Raw genomic sequence first — 19,988 nt, forward strand, 5'->3', positions numbered from 1 at the left:
TTTTTTTAATTCCTGAACTTGTTGATTTGAGTTGTTTTCGATCTCATTGTTTTTTTCAGAAGTATCATCCTGAATTTTCTGTCATTTAAGTTGCATATTTCTATGTCTGTAAGCTTATTTTCTGGAGATTTTTCTCTTTCTTTCTGAGATGCCTTGTCACCTTGTTTGTTCATGGTTTAATGGACTATTTTTCTGCCTGGGCATTGATGGAAATGCATTCAGCTGTTTTTACAGAAAGAATTATTATTATATAAAGTCTCTTTTCAGTCTGCTGCAAAGAAGGCACTTTTCTTTTGGTTTCCAGTAGGTGATGGTGAAGCCTCTTGGATCCCTGCTTCATATAAAGCCGTAATAATGCCTTTTTTATTTTCTTATAGATATTTAATCATGCTCACTACCCTCAGTCTCATTCCCTGTCAGTGTTAGCAACAGTCTTGGCAGCATTTGTTGAGATTCTCCTGGGGGTTCCATGGTGATCTGTCTTAGAGGGCATAGGTAGAGTGTCCCTCTGGGTTGGGGGATGATGACTGTGGCCCAGCCTCGGTTTTGCAACCAGGGCTGGTAAAAATCAACTGTTGTTTCTCTGTGGTCCTGTCCCCTTTTCTGCTTTTCATCCTGATTAGTGTGCCCTGATGCCCACCAGCCATGGGGAACTCACAGCTTTCCCGTGCAGGGCTGTTCCGGGAAATTGCCGCACCTTCACCTCTCTCCCTTCTCCTACAGGTAGCTCTGGCAGCTGAGCGGAGCAGCTTCTTTATTTCTCCCAGTACACCGCCTGACACCCAGGGTTCTGACCTGTGGTAGCCCTTATATGCAGATCCCATGCTCAGATGTGCTCGTGTGCAGTTTGGATGCTTTTTTTTTTTTTTTTCAGTTTTAGATGTTCAGCTTATTGTTGTTTCAAGGGGAGAGATCTGAGGACATCTCTCACTATGCCATGTTTCCCAGAATGCTCATAAGTAATTTTTGACAAAGGAGCCACAAACATACAATGGAGAAAGGAAAGCCTCTTCAATAAATGGTGCTAAAAAATTGGGAGGTCACATGCAAAAGAATGAAACTAGACTCTCTGTCACCATACACCAAAATGAACTCAAAATGGATCAAAGTCCTGAATATAATACCTGAAACAATAAATCACATAGAAGAAAACATAGGCACTAACCTCATGGACCTTAGATTTAGAGAAGATTTTATGAATTTGATTTCAAAAGTAAGGGAAGTAAAGCCAAAATAACTGAATGGGACTATATCAATCTAAAAAAGCATTTGCACAGAAAAAAAAAAATCAACAAGACTAAGAGGAAACCAACTAAATGGGAGAATATATTTGCAATCAACATCTCTGATAAGGGCCTAATGGCCAAAATAGACAAAGAACTCATCCAAGTCAACAACAACAATAAAAGCAAACAATCAAAAAAAAAAATAGATAGAGGACCTGAAGAAACATTTCTTCCAAGAAGTCATACAAATGGCCACAGACATATGAAAAGATGCTCAGCCTCACTAGCTATTAGGGAAATGCAAATCAAAACCATAATGAGCTATCACCTCACACCTATTAGAGTGGCGATCATCAACAGGATGAACAATAACAATTTTGGAGAAGTTATAGGGAAATTGGAACCCTCATGTACTGCTCCTGGGAATGTAAATTGGTACAGCCACTATTGGAAAAAACATGGAGGTTCCACAGAAATCTAAGAATAGAACTACCATATGACCTAGCAATCTCTATTCTGGGTATTTATCCCAAAATTTTGAAAATATTCATAAAAAAATATACACCCCAATCTTCCTAGCAGCATTATTCACAGTGGCCAAAACATGGAAACAACTGAAGTGTTCTCCAATAGATGAGTGGATAAGGAAGATGTGGGGCATATATAGAATGGAATAACACTCAGCCATCAGAAAAGATGAAATAGTGCCATTTGCAATAACATGGTTGGATCTTGGGATGATCATGCTAAACAAGATAAGTCAGACAGAAAACACTGAGAACCACAGGATGTCTCTCATAAGTGTGATATAAAACTGAAAGCATTAAACAAACAAGAGAAACAAGTAGGGACTCATGGACACAGATGACAGTTTAGTAGTTATCAGAAGGAAAAGAGAGTGGGGAGAGGTAGATAAGGGTAACATGGGTCAAATATATGGGGATGGAAGAAAACTTTATTTTGAGTGATGAACACACAATGCGATATATGTATGATGTATTATTAAACAGTGTTTTTGAAACCTATATACTTTTATTAACCAATGTCATGTCAATAAATTTAATAAAAAATTAAAATATTGAAAAATACAAAAAGAGCTCTCAATGAACACCACTAACATCAATGAAAACTTGGTTGTATGGGTCTTGTTTAAATAGCAGGTGTTTGGGCAGTTTGCGTATTTAAAACTCAATAGTGTTTGTTTTCATTCACAAAATCTGCTGAAAAGCTAGTTAGATGCCAAGAAACAGTTTAAAATACTGTATAAATTTACATCATCCACATATGATACACAAATATTTTCCTTTAATAAAGATGTGTCATATGGTTAATGGGAAACAAAGTGTTATATAAATAGATCAGTAAATACATTTTTATTATTTATGTTTTAGATCATATAATTTTTCTTCAAAATCTGTGTATGTTCTTGTGAGGCTTTCAAAAGTAGATCATCAGTAGAATGTAGAGGAGAAGGTTTATGGGACTCAGATTCAAATTCAGCAGTTGCTGGAAAGAAAAAGAAAGAATTATATTCATTATCTAACATATGACTAAAAATAAGTGTTAAGAACAATGAAAAAATAAACAGTATGAGGTTACTATTAAATATAATTTGCTCCTGGTTGCACACTGAATTAATTGCTCTGTGGCTAAGTGTCAGAGCTTCTGGTTTCTTCATCGTCATTCATTTTTTCAACAACCATGTGCTAAGGTAGTACGACAAATACTGGAGTTACAAGATGATGACATGGTTCACCCCTAAACAATCATATACTATCAACTGAAAAAACAGATGACCAGACAATTTTCATTCAGAGATATATATGCCATGACAAATATAAACAAGACACTATTGCAACAAACAGAAAAAACATTCCAGTATTGTGCCAGCTTTTTGGTGGAGGTGATATATAAGTTGATACCTGAAGGACAAGAAATAGTATGTAAGATAGAGGGAAGAGGTAGATGCAAAGATGAGTGATGAGGGAAAACATTTGTGGAATTAGAAGTAGTCCAGTTTGGCTAGATGCTAGAGCAAAGGAGCAGAATAAGGTAAGGAGCAAGAGATAATAAGGCTGAATTATTAGGTAAGAACTAAATTGATCTTAGTGTTTTTATTTCATGTAAAGGAATTTGGAGTTGCTCTCTTCAGGGAAAAATGTAAACCAAGGATAGTCAATGACTGGAGATGGAAATGTCACCCAGCAGGTGACAGCTATAGAAACTGTAATGGCTTGGCTAAGTATTACTAGATGAGTCTGGTTATTGGGCCTTATCTATCACTAGGAAAAACATGAGAAGTTGATGAAGCCCAGTTTCTGACAGTAGTTTCAGTGTGCAGGTTGACAGTTCCATAGAGATGGTAGAGGAAAGGAAAAGGGGAGCCAGAAATAAAAAGAGATACACGGACTTTGAGATTTTTAACAAGCTATGGAACATGATAAATAAATGAGGAATGAGCGTATTTTTCATTATGAATGTTTATGCTGTCACATTTTCCATTTGCTGTGTGGAAGAAAATACTTAATGTAGTATCTATTATCCAAACATATATGGGATGCCATTTACTATTTATAGTTCATATTAGAACTCAATGATATCGAAACTGAATTAATAAATTTTGGCAACATACCTTCTTTGAATTCTTTAGTTATCATTTTATCCATCTCCTGCTGCATCTGAAATAAAGCAAATATAATTAAGTATTTAACTTAAACAGATATTATTGTAGGAATAATATATAATTTATGTAATATGCTCTTTAAATAATACTTTGAGAGACTACACCTAACTTGGGGATTACATACATAGAATTATCATGTAAATAAAATAAATTTCTACTTCTTAAATTTTATATAATAGAGAACATATGTACATAATGCTATTTAAATTCATCTGATGAAAGTACAATCGATATGGTCTATTGAGTAAACATAAGTTTAGAAGGGCAATGTTTCATTCGATCTCTGATTGGAACAAAGAAGTTTAAATAGGTGAAGTCTTACTTTACACAGAATGCATTGTTTTGCAGTTCTTAGAAATGCTGCCCTTTATATGTTTAATTAGTTTTTTTCATTTTAATGCAGTTTTCCATAATATAATCTTTCTATCCTTACACTTTTAGAAATTTAAAATCATAAAGTGTGTTCTGTGCTATTAAAATTTGAAAGTAAAATGATGAAAGTGGTAATGTTATGTTACATGAAAATTCTACTCACAAAAAATATGTAAAACTATTTTGCTGTGTATACTATAACTGAAACATTTATTTATATGGAACCAAAGATTTCAGAAAATCTGCTTGAATAAGGGAGACATAACGGTTAAAGCCAGTTTTCAAACTTACTTTCTGATTGATGACTTTGTAGAGTTAGAAACAACAAACAATAATATATGATCATTTAATTGCAACTATGTTTCCTCTCTACAAATTAGGGCCAATTTTTGAAACATTCAATTAATTGTAGCCATCATTTACTTAATTATGAGATGTGTCAGAATATTTCAAACTATGTTACAAGTATTTCAAACTATGTTACAAGTGTCCCCATCTAGAGTATTCTCTTTCAGACCTTTCTTATAAAAGGTATCTTCTCACTAAATGCCCAAAATAGGGTTTAAACTAGTATTCTGAAGATAATAAATACTGTAGCGACAATGACCGTGCCTCTCCAAAGTTTAGATGTGAAGACAAATTTATTGGCTAACGTGTTTCCCATTATTTTCAGACTGTTTTCCATAACACCATTTTTGACAATGGCATGAAGGGCAGGGCTTATAAAATGAATAATGTGACATCATTACTAGAAAGGCCTTATAAAATCAGCAACTCAGTACCAGACAAAGGGAGAGGCCTTTATTGAAACAATTTTGTGTTACCATTCAAAAACAATATATAAAATGTAAATCACATTTTTCATGAATTACATTAAGAAACCACTGATGTAACTTTATTACCTTTTCCCCAAAAAGCGCTCTTCCTAAATATTTACTATTGTGACCTTTATGTTTACTTCTAGGTAAGGATTTGTGTTCAGATGGTGGAAGGAGCTGGAAGTCCAACATTAATGCAGAGAACACATCTGCAATTTGATTTATACTTCTCCATTTATCAAAAATATAGAAAGGTGAGAAAATCATATAAAGGAAAACAATTTGTTAGCAATTTTACTTCAAGAAGTTTTACTGAGAGGATTTTCTTATAGCTGGTTGTTCTCCACTATGTCCCATAGAAATCTAAGTTTCCACTGGGGATACGTGCAAGATTACACAGCGTCAGAGTCTCTCCCTTCTTTAGCTAGGCAGCTCCATTTGTCTTTATTTTATATAATAAAATTTCATGCAAAAATTTTAAAACAAAGAACAGTTCAAGTATTTGAAAATAATTTTTATTTAAGAATGATAGTCCATGATTTAGTCAAAGTCTCTAATTTTACATGAAAGGCAACAAGGCTCAGAGAAATTATAGATTGCCTATGGTCAAAAAACCTATTAGCAGCAGTCCAGGAATGGGCTTTAGGTCTTCTTAATAAACCTAGAGTTCTATGCTATCTACTTCCCTGTAATCAGGAAAATTACATAGATTTTTAACTGTAACTCAGAGAAAATGAATATGAAAAACTCTGTCAAGTAGCTCATTAATGTTTAGGCATAAGACACAATTAATAGCTTTCTAACTAAATTATAAGTTTTAAAGTCATGAATAAAAATAATGGACCAGAAATTAATACTGTAACTCCTACTATGAGCAGTATATACACTCAATTTATAGAGCACACATTTTTTAAACCACAGGAGTGAGAAATTGAAGGGAAATATCTTTTGGTAAACAAAGCAGGCTTAAATCGAGGAATTTGACTCTTTAAAGAACACTTATTTCCCTCCTAAGAGACCTTGCTTTACGAAAATTAATTAACAAATAATTATCCATGTTGCGGAGTATCTATAGCAAAATCGAAAACACAAAACAGACTTTTCTTTACTATCTAGCATACTTCTGTCCAATCTCCCTTCATTAATTGGTATATACAAAAGACATGAGCTTAATTTCAACTACAGTTCCAGCTCAATCAGAAATCACAGAAGTACCTCATTTCTCAGGCCTCAATTTTCCACATGAGGACTTACACACTCTATACCTTCCTCATGAGAGGAGGGAAAATTTTCCAAATGGGTGAATCTGAGAGATGGAACCTTTAAGAAATGCTTGCTTACTTTTAGATCTCTTTTTTGAAAGGATTTGTTTTCCCACAGTAATGTGTAGTTGAATCCGCCCTCATCTCCGCAGTAAGCAGACTACCCCTGAGACAGGTGTCAAGCATTATTTCTTCTGCTGACAACTGTATGGGGAAATTCTTGATTCGGGAGTCAGTGTTTGGAAGCCCATTGTGGCCACACATCTAAACCACACCCTCCACATTCTTAGTATGTGTGGGTAACAAAGCAAGTAAAGTGATCTCCACCTTCCTGACTCCTACGTTCTGGCTCAGAAGGGGAAGAGGGGTGTCATTTGCCATCTACTCCACAAAGGCTCCAACAAAAAAGATAACTACACAACACATATAGAAATATTTTCTTCTTCCTTGACTTTATAATTCACGTACCTTGTTCAAAGCAACTCCTACTTTAAAGAGGGAAAAGGTGAAAGGAACATTTTAGAAAAAGAAACAGAGTGAGACACTAACAATAGTAAAGCACAATAAAATACAAATATATGTTCATTCATTCAATGAGAATTTGCTGAATGGCTACCTTTCTATTAGATTTGCACTACAGGTTGAAAAATAATGTTCAATTCTTCTTTTGAAACCAATTCAATAAACACATACATACCACTACACACATACACATTTCCTAAGTTAATATATTTCCAGTAACTATTGATACTTTTCAGTTAAAATTTGATTCATTCTTATGGTAAATGTTATAAAAATAAATATAATGACATAAAATCAAGCAACTTTACCCATATAAATCATTGCAATTGATTATCCATTTGTAAATAGGTTAATATATGAAGGAAATGCACTTGTCAGTTTGTGTATATTAAAAACATGTATTTTGCAGCAAAGCCAAGAACCGAGGAAAAGTTGGTTGATCAAGGAGCTGAAAAATTGAGTCCAGAGATAATGAATGAATGAAGAATAGGAAGAAGTTGATCAATTATTTGTATCTTTCAAAGATGAAATAACTGTGGAGCATTTGCTGAAGTGGTAAAATAAAGTATTGACCTGTGGAATTGATGGCCCAATTCACCCACTTCGGATGCTCTGATATGCATATCTCTCAGAAATGTTCATGTGTTAGGCTGGAAATCTTCCCTTGGATTATAGCTATTCACCTTGTTATCACCTCAAGGGGAGAGATCAAGGGAACCCCTCACACCGCCATGCTTCTGATGTCTTAGAGTCTTAATTATTAACTGTTTTAGTTTTGATGTATTTATATAACATTTGAGACATAAAAGAAAATCTCACTAGAAAATTTCTCAAAGTGTCAGTAATAGATGAAAAGTCCAGAATCAATCAGCGTAAAATTGAATTTTCCTATTTAAAACCTATTTATTGAGTAAATATTTTGGCCATACATGGCGTTAGGCACATAAATACTAAAAAGTCTTGAACATAAAAACTTTTGAAACTAGAGAAATTTTATCTGTTGGAAAGTTGTCTGGAGTAAATTTTCAGTTCTTAGAAAAACATTCTATATGTAAGAAAAATCTAAATAACTAGTAATATATCACTAGTGATAAAATAACTAGTGATATATCTGTTCAGGCTAATTTTTTTTTATAACAGTACAATTAAATTACACAATAGAATTAAAGTATAAAATTACTTCTGAAATATAGATTTAACTAGATTTAACTAGAATGTGAAAAATGAAGGTTAAAGTTAGCAAAACAGGTAAGTAGTGACCTGTGCCACTACAATGGCTTTGCATGGGCAAGACTGAACTTCATGCACTGGTGACAGAGGCCATACACCTAAGTGTTATGAATGTGGAGAAAACTTGCTTTGACTACCAGTACAACTGAAATCACAGACTTAGAGCAATACTTTATTATCATTACTGTCATTAAATTTAGAAATACAATGCTGAATAAGTTAAAACTTCATAGTAGAAATAGTCCAAAATGTTAAAACCTTGCAAATAAAGGTGATTGATAAACACATTTAATATTAATGCTATTTTTAATATTTTTAATATTTGACTCTCGAGAATCTTAGCTAAAAATCTTCAGAAAGAGGTTGTTTTATAGTGCTCTTTTAAAGAATCTCACCCCTTTCTATCATATTTAGATGGGATGTTACTCCCTCTCTCAAAGTATGATGTTTTCCTAGTAGCATTCATTAAAATACAGGCATCTCTAGAAGACACCTTCTTTCTGCACGTCTAAGAATTCTGTAAAGACCAGCTATATAAAAAGTCCTTCCACGTATTCTGTAGTGATGTTGGAGACCTATGTCTGGATATTGACAGAGTGCTGCTTTTAATCTCTGTCTAAACCTGGCATGATCAGGCAACCAATGCCCCACAAGGGAACTCTGTATCTCTTGGAACTACAACATCAAGTTTAAAATAAACTATGTCTTAACTGATCTAGAAATATTTAAAAAAATAATAAACACATAATTTCGAACAAAAAATTAATAAGGAAATATTTCCGCAAAAAATCTTCTCTTAAATTGCTTTTATATTTACATACTCTTTCATCTTCACCTAGTAAAATAATGCTATATCTAATTTTTCTGGTGAGAACTAATGAGAACCTTTTAAGTGTACATCATGCCTAACAATTTAGAGTGGTATCTGACATTCGTTTTCTTTGGTACCCAGTAGTCCAGTTTCACCACTTCAAAGCACGTAGACCCTATTTGGCCAAAGGCTGTCAAAAAATCCTTAGCTTTACTCTCCTGTGATTTATTATGATGCAGCCCAATCCAAAAACAGGGCTGAAGTCTCATTTAGCACAGTCCTATGCTACTTTTCTTTGAATTGAGAAGACCCTCAAAACAGCATCCAAATCATAAACCAATGGCACTGATTGAAATGGATATTTTAGAAAGTGATATCAGCACCATGGCAATTGAGACAACCACTTGTACTTCCCTTAAATCCGCAACTAGTCAGACATCTATAACCCAACAAAGGCTCCTCTGCTCAGCACACTAGGATGCCTAAAAAATCCACACATCAGGAGGTGGGAAGGTGGGTATATTGGAATGGGTAGGGAGGCAGGATGGGGGAAGGACAGGGACAGGCCCATAACTGCAGTTCCAGGCAGACAAGTCTGAGCTTGCAGCCTTAAGAAAGGCAATATTGGTAGAGGAGTTGGGGTGCTTCTCTCACAACACAGCCCACCAGAGGGTCAAAGGGGGTGGCCACAGCATCCCCTGCCTCCCCAGGAACCCAGATCCCTCCCCAGTTACAGCAGTGTTTGCATCACTAGAGAGACTAGTAGCAGTAGCAGAGACAAGTCCTCAGGCTCCAGGCCAGAGCACAGTTCTCCCAGTGGCCATAGAGAACCATGTAGCAGCTCATAGGGGCTTATTAACCATCTTCTGTCACAGCCCCATCTTCCATCACCACCCCCAGTGGTGGTGCCCAGAGACCCTGGGGACCTGGATACAGCAGCGATACCCACCACCCTGGTTACTCAGACCAGGGCTCCCAAGCCCACCACTAAGCCCCCACACCTGGACCCAGGAGGCTCAGGTAGCACAGGTGAGAGAAAACAAAAACTGGCCTAAACCACCAACCTTTGGAAAACAAAAGAAAGACCATATATGGTTAAGGGTGTGCAAGTCAATTATTCATTAATGCTTAAGGGTGGAGTACCTGGGGTGCACCAGAATTTTAAAATTGTTTTGAACCATCACCAAATTAAAATCACTTAGAAAATAACCCAAAGCATCACCAAGTATTCCATTTTACTCTATTGTAATTTCTAAAACTGAATATAAAGACAGCTTTTCATGAAACTGAAAGTGTGTCTGATTAGTTATGTTTAATGAATAGTTAATGATAGGTACCTCTTGAACATGAGAGATTCAGGGACTTCAGAAATATTACAAAGTTTCTGTCTCCTTTCTTTATTAGCACACATAATTATGACTTTTACTTAATGTGCATTCATCAAGGAAACAACTCAGAATTTCACCAAATTATCAACAAAACATAATCAGAAATCTGAAACCCAAGGGAAAGAAGGTAATATAACCAACCTTGGTAAAGTAAGCGTCCATGCTATTATTTGAAGTCCATAGGGTTGAGGCGGAAGTCACCAAGTTTACTCTTGGAGCAAGATTTCTATGGCTTATGAGACTATGATTAAGACTTCCAACACCTGGTGGCTCCAGGACTGGCCTTGTAATATCAGTGCAGAGTAAAGTTCTGCTCTGCTGTTTCTCTAGAAGTTCGGAACTGATCTCTGCTAGCTTTTCATTTTTCCTGTGAAGATTGTAAAAAACACAGGCTTAGTATTTCATTCTTCCCTAATGACCTGCATTTTTTTTTAAGTTGCCATAATAGTAAGCGAAATTTCTTACCTAACAGAATTTTAATACTGAAAATATATCAGAGCAGACCCCTATATACCTGTATAGGTTTACAATTGTTCTGAACAAGTACATAGGTTTCTAGGGGGATTACTAACTAATAATCAATTCAAAGTAGGGAGGGGAGAGGAATGGCGATCAGTGATGCAGACAGCTTCTCAGGTGATATTTGGTGCCTTCAGGAATGGCTGTACTTAAGAGATTCTTGAGCGTACCATTAGGCATATGGAATAAACCAGTTTAGAGATTTTTAAAAAATCCCTCTAAGGCATTTCCAAACATGTGTTTTCCCCACCCTTGTACCATATACTCATTATCTTGGAGAAATTAACCATTTGGACTGGACGTAATTTAGAGCAACAGCCTCTAGGGGAGACCAGATAGCCTAATTGGAGATCAAAATGAACCAAAACAACTCCAGAGGCAATTAGCTTATCACATCTTTACCAAAGAATTGGCGGTGGGATCTGCCCTTTCTGTCCTCTACACACCGCCACTCCCCACCAACCTAGGCAGGCCACCTTGTTATTTTTAGTTATTTTGTCAATTATAGTGTGCTTTATCCCTGTGCTCATCTTTCTCTATTTCTTGTGTATGCCTTGAGGTCTGCCAGAAAAACTAGAAAGGATCAGTTGTCTCAAGGCACCCTCTAGTGATAATAACAAAGATCACAATCTTTGTACATTTACCAAGAGCTAGAATGTTCAGAGCACTTAACACTTTGGGTTTAAGCTGTTATCTTTCAAAAAATAGTTAAACTTGTTAAGATTGCAACTTAGCAAAATTCAAACAGAAAATTTTATAATAATATTGCCATATAAATTATAAATCTTCAAAAATACTTAGCTTAAAGATTGGTTGATCACATTTACAATATGAAAATATAAAAGGGGGAGGAAATAATCATGTTGAAACAAAAATGGGGAAGAAATGCAAACCTTATTGAACTAACATTTAAAGGCAAGTTTGTTTTCTGACATCATTTTCCAAAGTTATTATATTTAGTTAGCTTTTGTTTTCTACTAATCTCGTGAATTTGACTTGTTAAAAATTATGCTTTAGAGGCAAATTATGAGCTAAATTTATTTTCTCCAATTCTATGCTTTGACTTACTCATTTAGTTTATTTTCCAATGACATTCTAACTTTCAATTCCTCTAGGTAGAGTTGCTTATATGTTTCCAATTGCATTTTATTAGAATCTTCTTGAGAAGTTTTTACTTTGGAGAGTTCAGATTCCAGATCTTTAATTCTGAGTTCCATTTGACTTCTTATTGTAGAATTATTCTCTCTTAACCACTCTGAGTTTTCTTGAGATGCTGCTTGTGCCTAAAGCAAATAAAAAGGACATATTTTTGTAATAATTATAACCTGAATAATTATAGTATATTCATTTCCTTTGGTTTTGAGTTGATTCAGAGAAACAAGAAATGGTAAAGAGCCTAAGTTTAAAATATGTATCAACAATGTCAACTGAATTAAATCTGAATTATGAAAATAAAGTCAAATATTCTCCTTTTAGTATCCAGCTCCCTGATAATTCAAAGAACAGCATAGCATCAATTTTAAATGTTAAAAATTGAACAATAATATTTAATAAACAAAGAGAATGGTACAATTTTTAAATCACAAATGTTCTTTTATTTCTAATACTCTTGTTTTATATCAACAGGTCTGAAAAATAAAATGATTCCTCAGGAAGAAACATGCTCAGAGATCAATTTTTTTTTGGTGAAATGAAGAAAATGAAATATTTAAAGGGCGAAACAAATGCCATCGTTCTTCCAAAAATCTGCAAAACAAATTGCTATTAAGGGAAGTACAGGAAACACATACAGTGTGTGTACCCAAAATGTAATGTGCAGTGAAATGAATTAAAACACATTAAAGGGCAAAAATTAACCTGTAAAAAGAGATTGACTTCTTTTAATTTTTCGAGTATTTCTTGTCTTGCTCTTTCTTCAATCTCCTGTTTATACTGTTCAACTTCACTGTATTTTACCATATTCTTTTTTATGTGACTCTTGAGGTTTACTAATTCTTGTTTCAACTTCTTGTTTTCATTCTCTAGTTTTTCACATTTCTTTTGTATTTCTTTCATGGATAATAACCGCTGTTGGAGAAACTGATTTTCTTCATCTAGACGTAAACATTTTGAAGATGCAGTTTCCAGTTTTGCTGGAAGATCACCAGTCTGCATGAATAAGATAATAGAATTTGGTTATGAGATAACTCAAAACAAGTATTAAGTTATGAAATAAATTCAGTTGCAATAAAATGTGATTTGTACTGTGCTGGAGTCTTAGAATGTGGAACCTTGAATTACGCAGAATCAGAAACAACGTTAAGACCACCAGGAGTCACAAAAACACATCCTTTCCTGTCACTGTCTTTGTCATAAAACATCCATACTTGATTTTCCATAATTTCTTGTCTGAGCTTATCACATCTTTCCTCCATAAAATGACTTTGAATCACATTTTAGTAGAAAGTCTCTCATCTCTTCCTCCATCCAACTGTCCATAATTTTAAAAGAAGTTTAGAGTTATCATATGGAGTAATTTAGGCCTCAGTCAATAAAAGCCTCTCACGCTAAGATTTTTAAAATAAGACTCTAATGAATCTTATAAATATAGATTCTCTGCTACAAGCCATTTACTGAACTACAAATGTTTTGTGCTAATTTGAAATTTGATTCCATGCAGAAATGATTTCCAGTATTATGAAAGAATCATATTTCCCAGAGTAAAAATTTAGTGGGATGACTCCCACATATTGCTGAACACAAAAAAATGCCTGAATTCAATAGCGTTATCTTGTAATCCTTTATTACATTCCACAAAATAAGTGAACATACTAAAGAAAAGTGATGACAACAACAACAATCCTGCTATAAATTCAGTGATACTGAGTTGAAAAGAACTACTTGCCTTTAGATACAATGCTTATTTTGTAAAAAAATGTGAGTGGATGTGGTATTTTTAAAACAAGTCTGCAAATCCTTTGATAACTTATAAAATTTCCTTCTATTAAATGCATGATAGCCTTAATAAGTAACTGGTTTCTAGTGAATAGAATATGGCAGATCTGCTGTGTGACTTCTATATCTGGGTTAGAAAATGTGATACAACTTCCATCTGACTTTCTATCTCTAGAGAAGCTCACCCTGAGAACCCAGCTACCATGTTGTGAAGAATGAAGAAACCCAGGGCACACAGTCAGTCCTCCTATAGATGTTCCAACTGAGATGGCCTCAGCTAACGTCCCAGACAAGAGCCAGCTTTAGGTGCCAAACATGTGCATGACCAACCTTTAGAGGATTCTAGCCTAGAGGTTAACCTGAGGCTAAGACTAAGTCCTCATCAAAGTACTATAGGCGCACCTCAGACTTTATTTCAGAATTGCTATGGACAATTATGCCTCCCATTTTCCATTTCTGAATGTGAGTCTTTAGCCATTTAGCAGAATATCGTGTGGTGGGTGGCAGATAACTTGTTTCTTTGGTTCTCAAGTCTTCATATTGAAATGAATTGTCCTCAAGGAGCTTTACTTCAGCGGCCACACCCCAGGCATTTCATCTCTGTTTGTACCCGATTAAGATGGTAAAATCTTGGACTTGGGCCTGAGCCTGACATCATAATAATTGAGACTTGTAGGGGAATTAGGTAGGGATTGGTGTATTTTTTCACATGAGAGGCATAGAAACAATGATGGCCAGTGGTTAGATTAAGTTGGTTGTTAAATGTGTCCTTACATTTTTGAAATATTCATTCCATACATAGGTAGAATATGAGTCAACTTTAGTGACTTGCTCCTAAAGAACAGAATGTGGTGAAAATGATGCTGTGTGAATTCCTAAGCCAGTTTAGAAAAAGCAACATAGCTTCTGCCTGGCCCTGTATCTCAGGCTGCTTAACCTTGGCACCCAGCCGCCGTGTAGTGAGGAACTTCGGGCCACAATGAGAGCCCAGGTGTTCGAGAGTAGGCCTTCCAACTGTCTTCCCCAAAGTTCCAACCAATGGTCAGCATCAACCACCAGACATGTTGGTGAGCAAACCCTCAAATGATTCCAGGCATCAGCCGGATAGCCGCCCCAACTGAAGATGATGGGAACAGAGACAAGCTGTCCTGGTCGCACTTTACCTAAGTGACGATTTGTGAACAAAGTAAATGTTGTTTATTTAAGGCACTAACCTTTGGGCAGTTAGGAAAAAAACAGGTAAACCTTTTTAGGATTAAAAAAGAGATACTAAGAAACATAACTCATACAGCAGAAATTATTGACATACATTGTTTTATTGCACTTTTCTTATTGTGCATCACAGATATTGCATTACTCTACCTATTGAATGTGTGTGGCAACCCTGCATCTGGCAAGTCTATTGGAGCCATTTTTCCAACAGGTTAGAGTGATGGTTGGCATTTTTGAGCAGTAATGTGTTTTTTAATTAAAGTATGTACATTGTTTTTTAAGACATGATGCTATTGCACACTCAGTAGACTACTTTATAGTGTAAACATAACTTTTATATGCACTGGGCAACAAAAAGTTCTTGTGATTGCACTTTATTGCTTGGGTCTGGAACCACATCTGCAATCTCTCTGTATGCCTGTAGTCCCCTTTAAAGAAGAATCTAATAGATGTTAAGATCAATTTAATAATGATAAACAATGCTAATGAGAAGCAGATAACTAGGACAAAAACATAATTTTTTTTTCTTGGGTTCCCTTCAATTACAACAAGGTAGGTATCATATTTTAAATGGTTGCTCTACTTAGGAGATGAGAAAGATTGACAAGGAGACATATGATTTGAACTTTAATAGTTGAAAAACTGTAAGTAGTCGGTTTAATAATGCAAATCTGTTCCTATCCCATTATGATGATAATATGACTTTCAGATGAGATAAAAACTGCCATTCTCTGTAAGTATTCATTTATGTTTCAATTTCCTTTTTTATTTAATAGTTTTCTCTTTAAATAAAGTTTTGTCTTCACTATATTATATAAATACATAACTTTTTCTTGATTCTTGTAGCTTTTCTATCATCCTGTTTCTCCCCTTCCATTGGACTCTAACATTCTTAAATGGTCTCATCTACATATTCATATTTACATCACTTACTCTCTTTTACATGAGTCTGATTTTCAATCCTATAATTGCACTACAAATTCTTTGAGGTCGACTTCTTCTTCATCCTTATCTTGTTTAACTTCTCAGCAGCAATTGACAGCAATGACCACACGCTCAGCCTCTGCTCCTCTAATTCCAAGTCATTTCTAAACAACAGCCACCTTGATGTTCAGTCTTGGACCCTCTCTATTTCTCCTTCACATTCTCTCAGAGTTCTTTACATCTCAATGCTTCAAATCAGATTCCCTAAATAACATGACCCTGTCATTGAAGTCTTCTGTACTTTCTTTCTTCCTTGTAATTCCTCATAAACAATATCCTCAACCATACACTCTTAAATCATCACTTGGTGTGGATTAGCTAATCTTATACATTTTATTTTGAATTTTATTGGTATTGCTTTGAGTGTACTGTTATTTTCTGATCATGGGGCCACCTTCCCCCTCAGGAAGTTGACCAGCATACTTTGCCCTGTTTTTCTCTTAGAATGCAAAAGCTTTTCATAAGAGTCAGATTATCAATTACTATCATTACTTTTTATTGAATTATTTTCTATTATTACATAGAGACCTGACCTGACCTATTGAAGTCTTCTTCTCAAGTTCCTTTCAGATGTATATTCAACTACATTGTTTGAAGGCTTGAGTCAGCTAGAGATCTCTCCTCTTCCTAATCCAGATTCCTCACCTCAACATTGCATGGGTCAAATATCTTAACCCAGGTCGGATCTGGCCTGCAGAGCCACAGATGAGAACATCTAGACCTTTTAGGGCTATTGATTGAACTGGTAAAATCTGTCCCTAATTAAAATTTTTTGATCCATAGGGTAGACTTTATAGTGGTTAATAAATCTGTGTCGTAATCATAACTCATTTCTATAGGGCTCTACAGAAAATCCCTCATTGTTTTTTATATAAGCTTAAGCAGTTTTGGGCATTCTTACTAATTTAAAATTTTTGATATCTTAGTAGATTTCTTTATGAAATGAAGATGACATTTAAGATGACAACTCCTGGCACTCGCAGTCAAGAAAGACTCCTTAGCAACATATTGTCCATACTGTGTGAAAAGTATGCTAACACAAATGTCTAATTTATAGGAAGTTTAGAAAAACAATAATTTTCAGAGTTTCTTCAGCAACAAGTAGGGCCATCAACACGGCCATCAACACAATCTTTCATTTCCTCTTATAGGTATATCTGTAAAATGAAATTGCATGGACCTAGCTACTGTGACTGAAAAGAACTAGTTGGTAGGTGCATCTATCTCAATGTTCCAACTTTAGGATTCACAATGCACTCTTCTGACCTTAAATTATTGGTAGCATCTCTCACAGAAGAGAGTATGAATGACAGGGGAATCCTGTCCTGCTTAGAAATACATTTACAGTCTGTATATGCTGAAAATTCAACTAGATTCACCATTTAGACATAATAAAATATTACTTGGAATTTTCTTTCAGAAATTTTGAAAAATATTTATCTTTCTGGATAATTACCTCTCTTTCTTCATCATTTTCATGCTGATACATTCTTTCTTTCAAATGACGCAATTCATTGATTAACTCCTGATTTTTTTCTTCTAGCATATGACTTTGTTTTTCACTTTTGGCCTGAAGTCTTTTTATCGTATCCTGAAACTGTTCTTGGAAATTAATTATTATCTTTTCTTTATTGTCGGCTTTGCTGTGAGCATCATCCAGTTGCTGTCGAAGTATTGCATTTTTGCTGTGTAGCTGATATAATTTCTCCTCTAAGGATTCCTGCTTTCCAGTGCATTTATTCACTTTATCTTGTTCAATTTCCTTCTTCTGACACTGTGTTTGGCTTAAGTCTGTTTGTACATGTTCTAAAACTACAGTCCTTTCTCTGAGAGCATCTCTTGTGTGATGGAGCTCAGTTTCTAGCATATTCAATTTACTTTCAGCTTTAGAAAGTTGTTGAGTAAGAATCTCGTTTTTATCTTTCAGGTGAGACATATCAAAATTCATTTTGTCCCGAAAATGAAACCATTCATGTCTTGCTCTCTGAAAAGTAAGTTCTAGGTCACTTTTTGACATCTGACTTTGCTCATAATCATGTATAGCACTAGCCAGTTTAGAACGGTAGGATTCAACTTCCGTTTCCAGTCTTTCTTTGTTTTGTTTCTCATCCTCAAGTTGAGAGTTTAGTGTAGTATTCTCAGCTTTCTGAACATTAAGCAGACTATTAAATTGAAATATTGTTTTTGTTAGTGTTTTCTCATACAGTTTTATGGTCTTTTGAAGATGGTCGTTCTTTTTTTGTACAATTGCAATGTCCCCCAAACACTTTTTTTCCACCTCCTGCTTCTGATTTTTTACTGTGTCTATTTCCAGTCTTAGCATGGCAATTTCATCCAGCAACATGTGCTTTTTATGTGACATATCTTTTTCTTTTTCATGAGTATCAGAAACCTAAGGAAAACAAAAAGACAACTTGTAGCCAGCACTCAATGAAATGATATATCATGGTATTCCCTGAAATTAAAGAAGAACCTATATATTTATATCATAAAAAGGCTTTAGTATACAGATATATCATTGGCGGGGGGGAGGGGGGGAAACTAAGTTGGTTTAAAACCTCTAACTTAATATAAGCATAAAATCCCCAAAGTTTAAAAATTTAACATAAGACACTGAATCTGTGAATGTAAAAAGGAAATCATAGGAGAATTTTTATGTCTCATAATTGGAAAGACAAAAAACCTAGAAGGCCTAAAATAAAAGGTTAATAAATCTGACTACACTTAAAAATGGAGTTTATAGTCTCGATATACAGCTACCCTACAGTAAACATATTAACTCTGCAGATCTTATTTCTTAATTTTTTTTTCCCCTAGGACTATTCCATACACATTCTACTTTTCTAATGCTTTTAGTCAATTATAAAAATCACATCTATTAACAACTGATAAATCTTGGCATTGCACTAAGCACTTCTATATACATCAAAGAACTCAGTTAGCATAATCTGGAATGGAGAGGTTAAAAAGATAAGACAGTTCAAGATTTTTCCCATGTCTTTTGACTCTACAATTAGTGCTCTTGCACCAAACCACAGATACTTCTCTAGTGTAAATATATAAATATGAAGAAGCGTATATTTCAAAAAAAAGCTCATGGTAAATAAGGTAAAATTCATAGAGCTCCTCTTAGAAAATCATGAAATTATCTGCAGTTACAATAAATTTAATTTCCTCTTTATAATATTTAAAGTGGTAATAAATGTGAAATAGGGGAAAATACACTGACTTATTTTTTACTACAAATAAAAGTTATCAATATATTATCACTAAGAATATATTATGTCATATTGTTTTCATAAGCTTCTTGGATTGAAATAGGAATATTACTTCTTAGACTGAAATAGGAATATTGAGCAAATTGTTATTTTCTCAAAAGTAGGAGAATGATATCTAAAATATGGTCTCTGAACTGGCTATACTTTTTTTCCTTATTATCAGTAGAAGTGAAAGCTTGCCTCCTTATTAATATAGCCAGGGAATAAAATCATTGCCCAAATCTAGGACATCTATTGTTAGTACAAATAGTTTTGAGATTCTGAAAGCTCATCGATTCCTATGGAAAATAGTAAAAACCTCTGCTTTAGATGAAGCCATTGGGAATGTCAACACTTGACTGCTAGAAATAAATGGATTTGAATTAAGACTATATTATTTAATCAATAGACCAAAAATATCACCCCTTAAAAAAATATGTACACATATATGTTGTATGTGTATATATGATACACACACATATATAGACGCACATATATACATACATATGTATGCATTTAAAATCCACTATATTTCCCATATGTACAGTGTTGGGTTTTAAATATATAAACACACAAATACATACACACATGCATTTGAAAATGACTAAACAAAATACCTCAGAGTTCATTTTCTTAAGAGCTATTTCTATCTCCTTTAGTTTGCAAAGGTGATTGGTCAGGATTGCATCTTGTGATATTCTGGCGTTCTGTTCTCGAGAAAGTTGCCTCTGAGTGGTATTTTGCACTTCTACAACCTAGAGATACATGTC

The 19,988-nt window shown here is 34.6% G+C and overlaps 1 protein-coding gene across 1 annotated transcript in view; it reads right to left on the reverse strand.

Moving 5' to 3' along the window:
- Positions 1-2,613: 2,613 nt before the first annotated feature.
- The window catches only part of LOC105307144 (ankyrin repeat domain-containing protein 26-like), a 105,352-nt gene continuing 87,977 nt past the window's right edge, over positions 2,614-19,988 (reverse strand). The window contains 7 exon segments of the mRNA XM_023524595.1: positions 2,614-2,732; positions 3,859-3,904; positions 10,454-10,679; positions 11,900-12,114; positions 12,689-12,979; positions 17,397-18,353; positions 19,836-19,973. Of these exon segments, the coding sequence (XP_023380363.1) occupies positions 2,614-2,732; positions 3,859-3,904; positions 10,454-10,679; positions 11,900-12,114; positions 12,689-12,979; positions 17,397-18,353; positions 19,836-19,973 (1,992 nt within the window).

The sequence above is a fragment of the Pteropus vampyrus genome, unplaced genomic scaffold, assembly GCF_000151845.1.
Source record: "Pteropus vampyrus isolate Shadow unplaced genomic scaffold, Pvam_2.0 Scaffold481, whole genome shotgun sequence".
Lineage (NCBI taxonomy): Eukaryota > Metazoa > Chordata > Mammalia > Chiroptera > Pteropodidae > Pteropus > Pteropus vampyrus.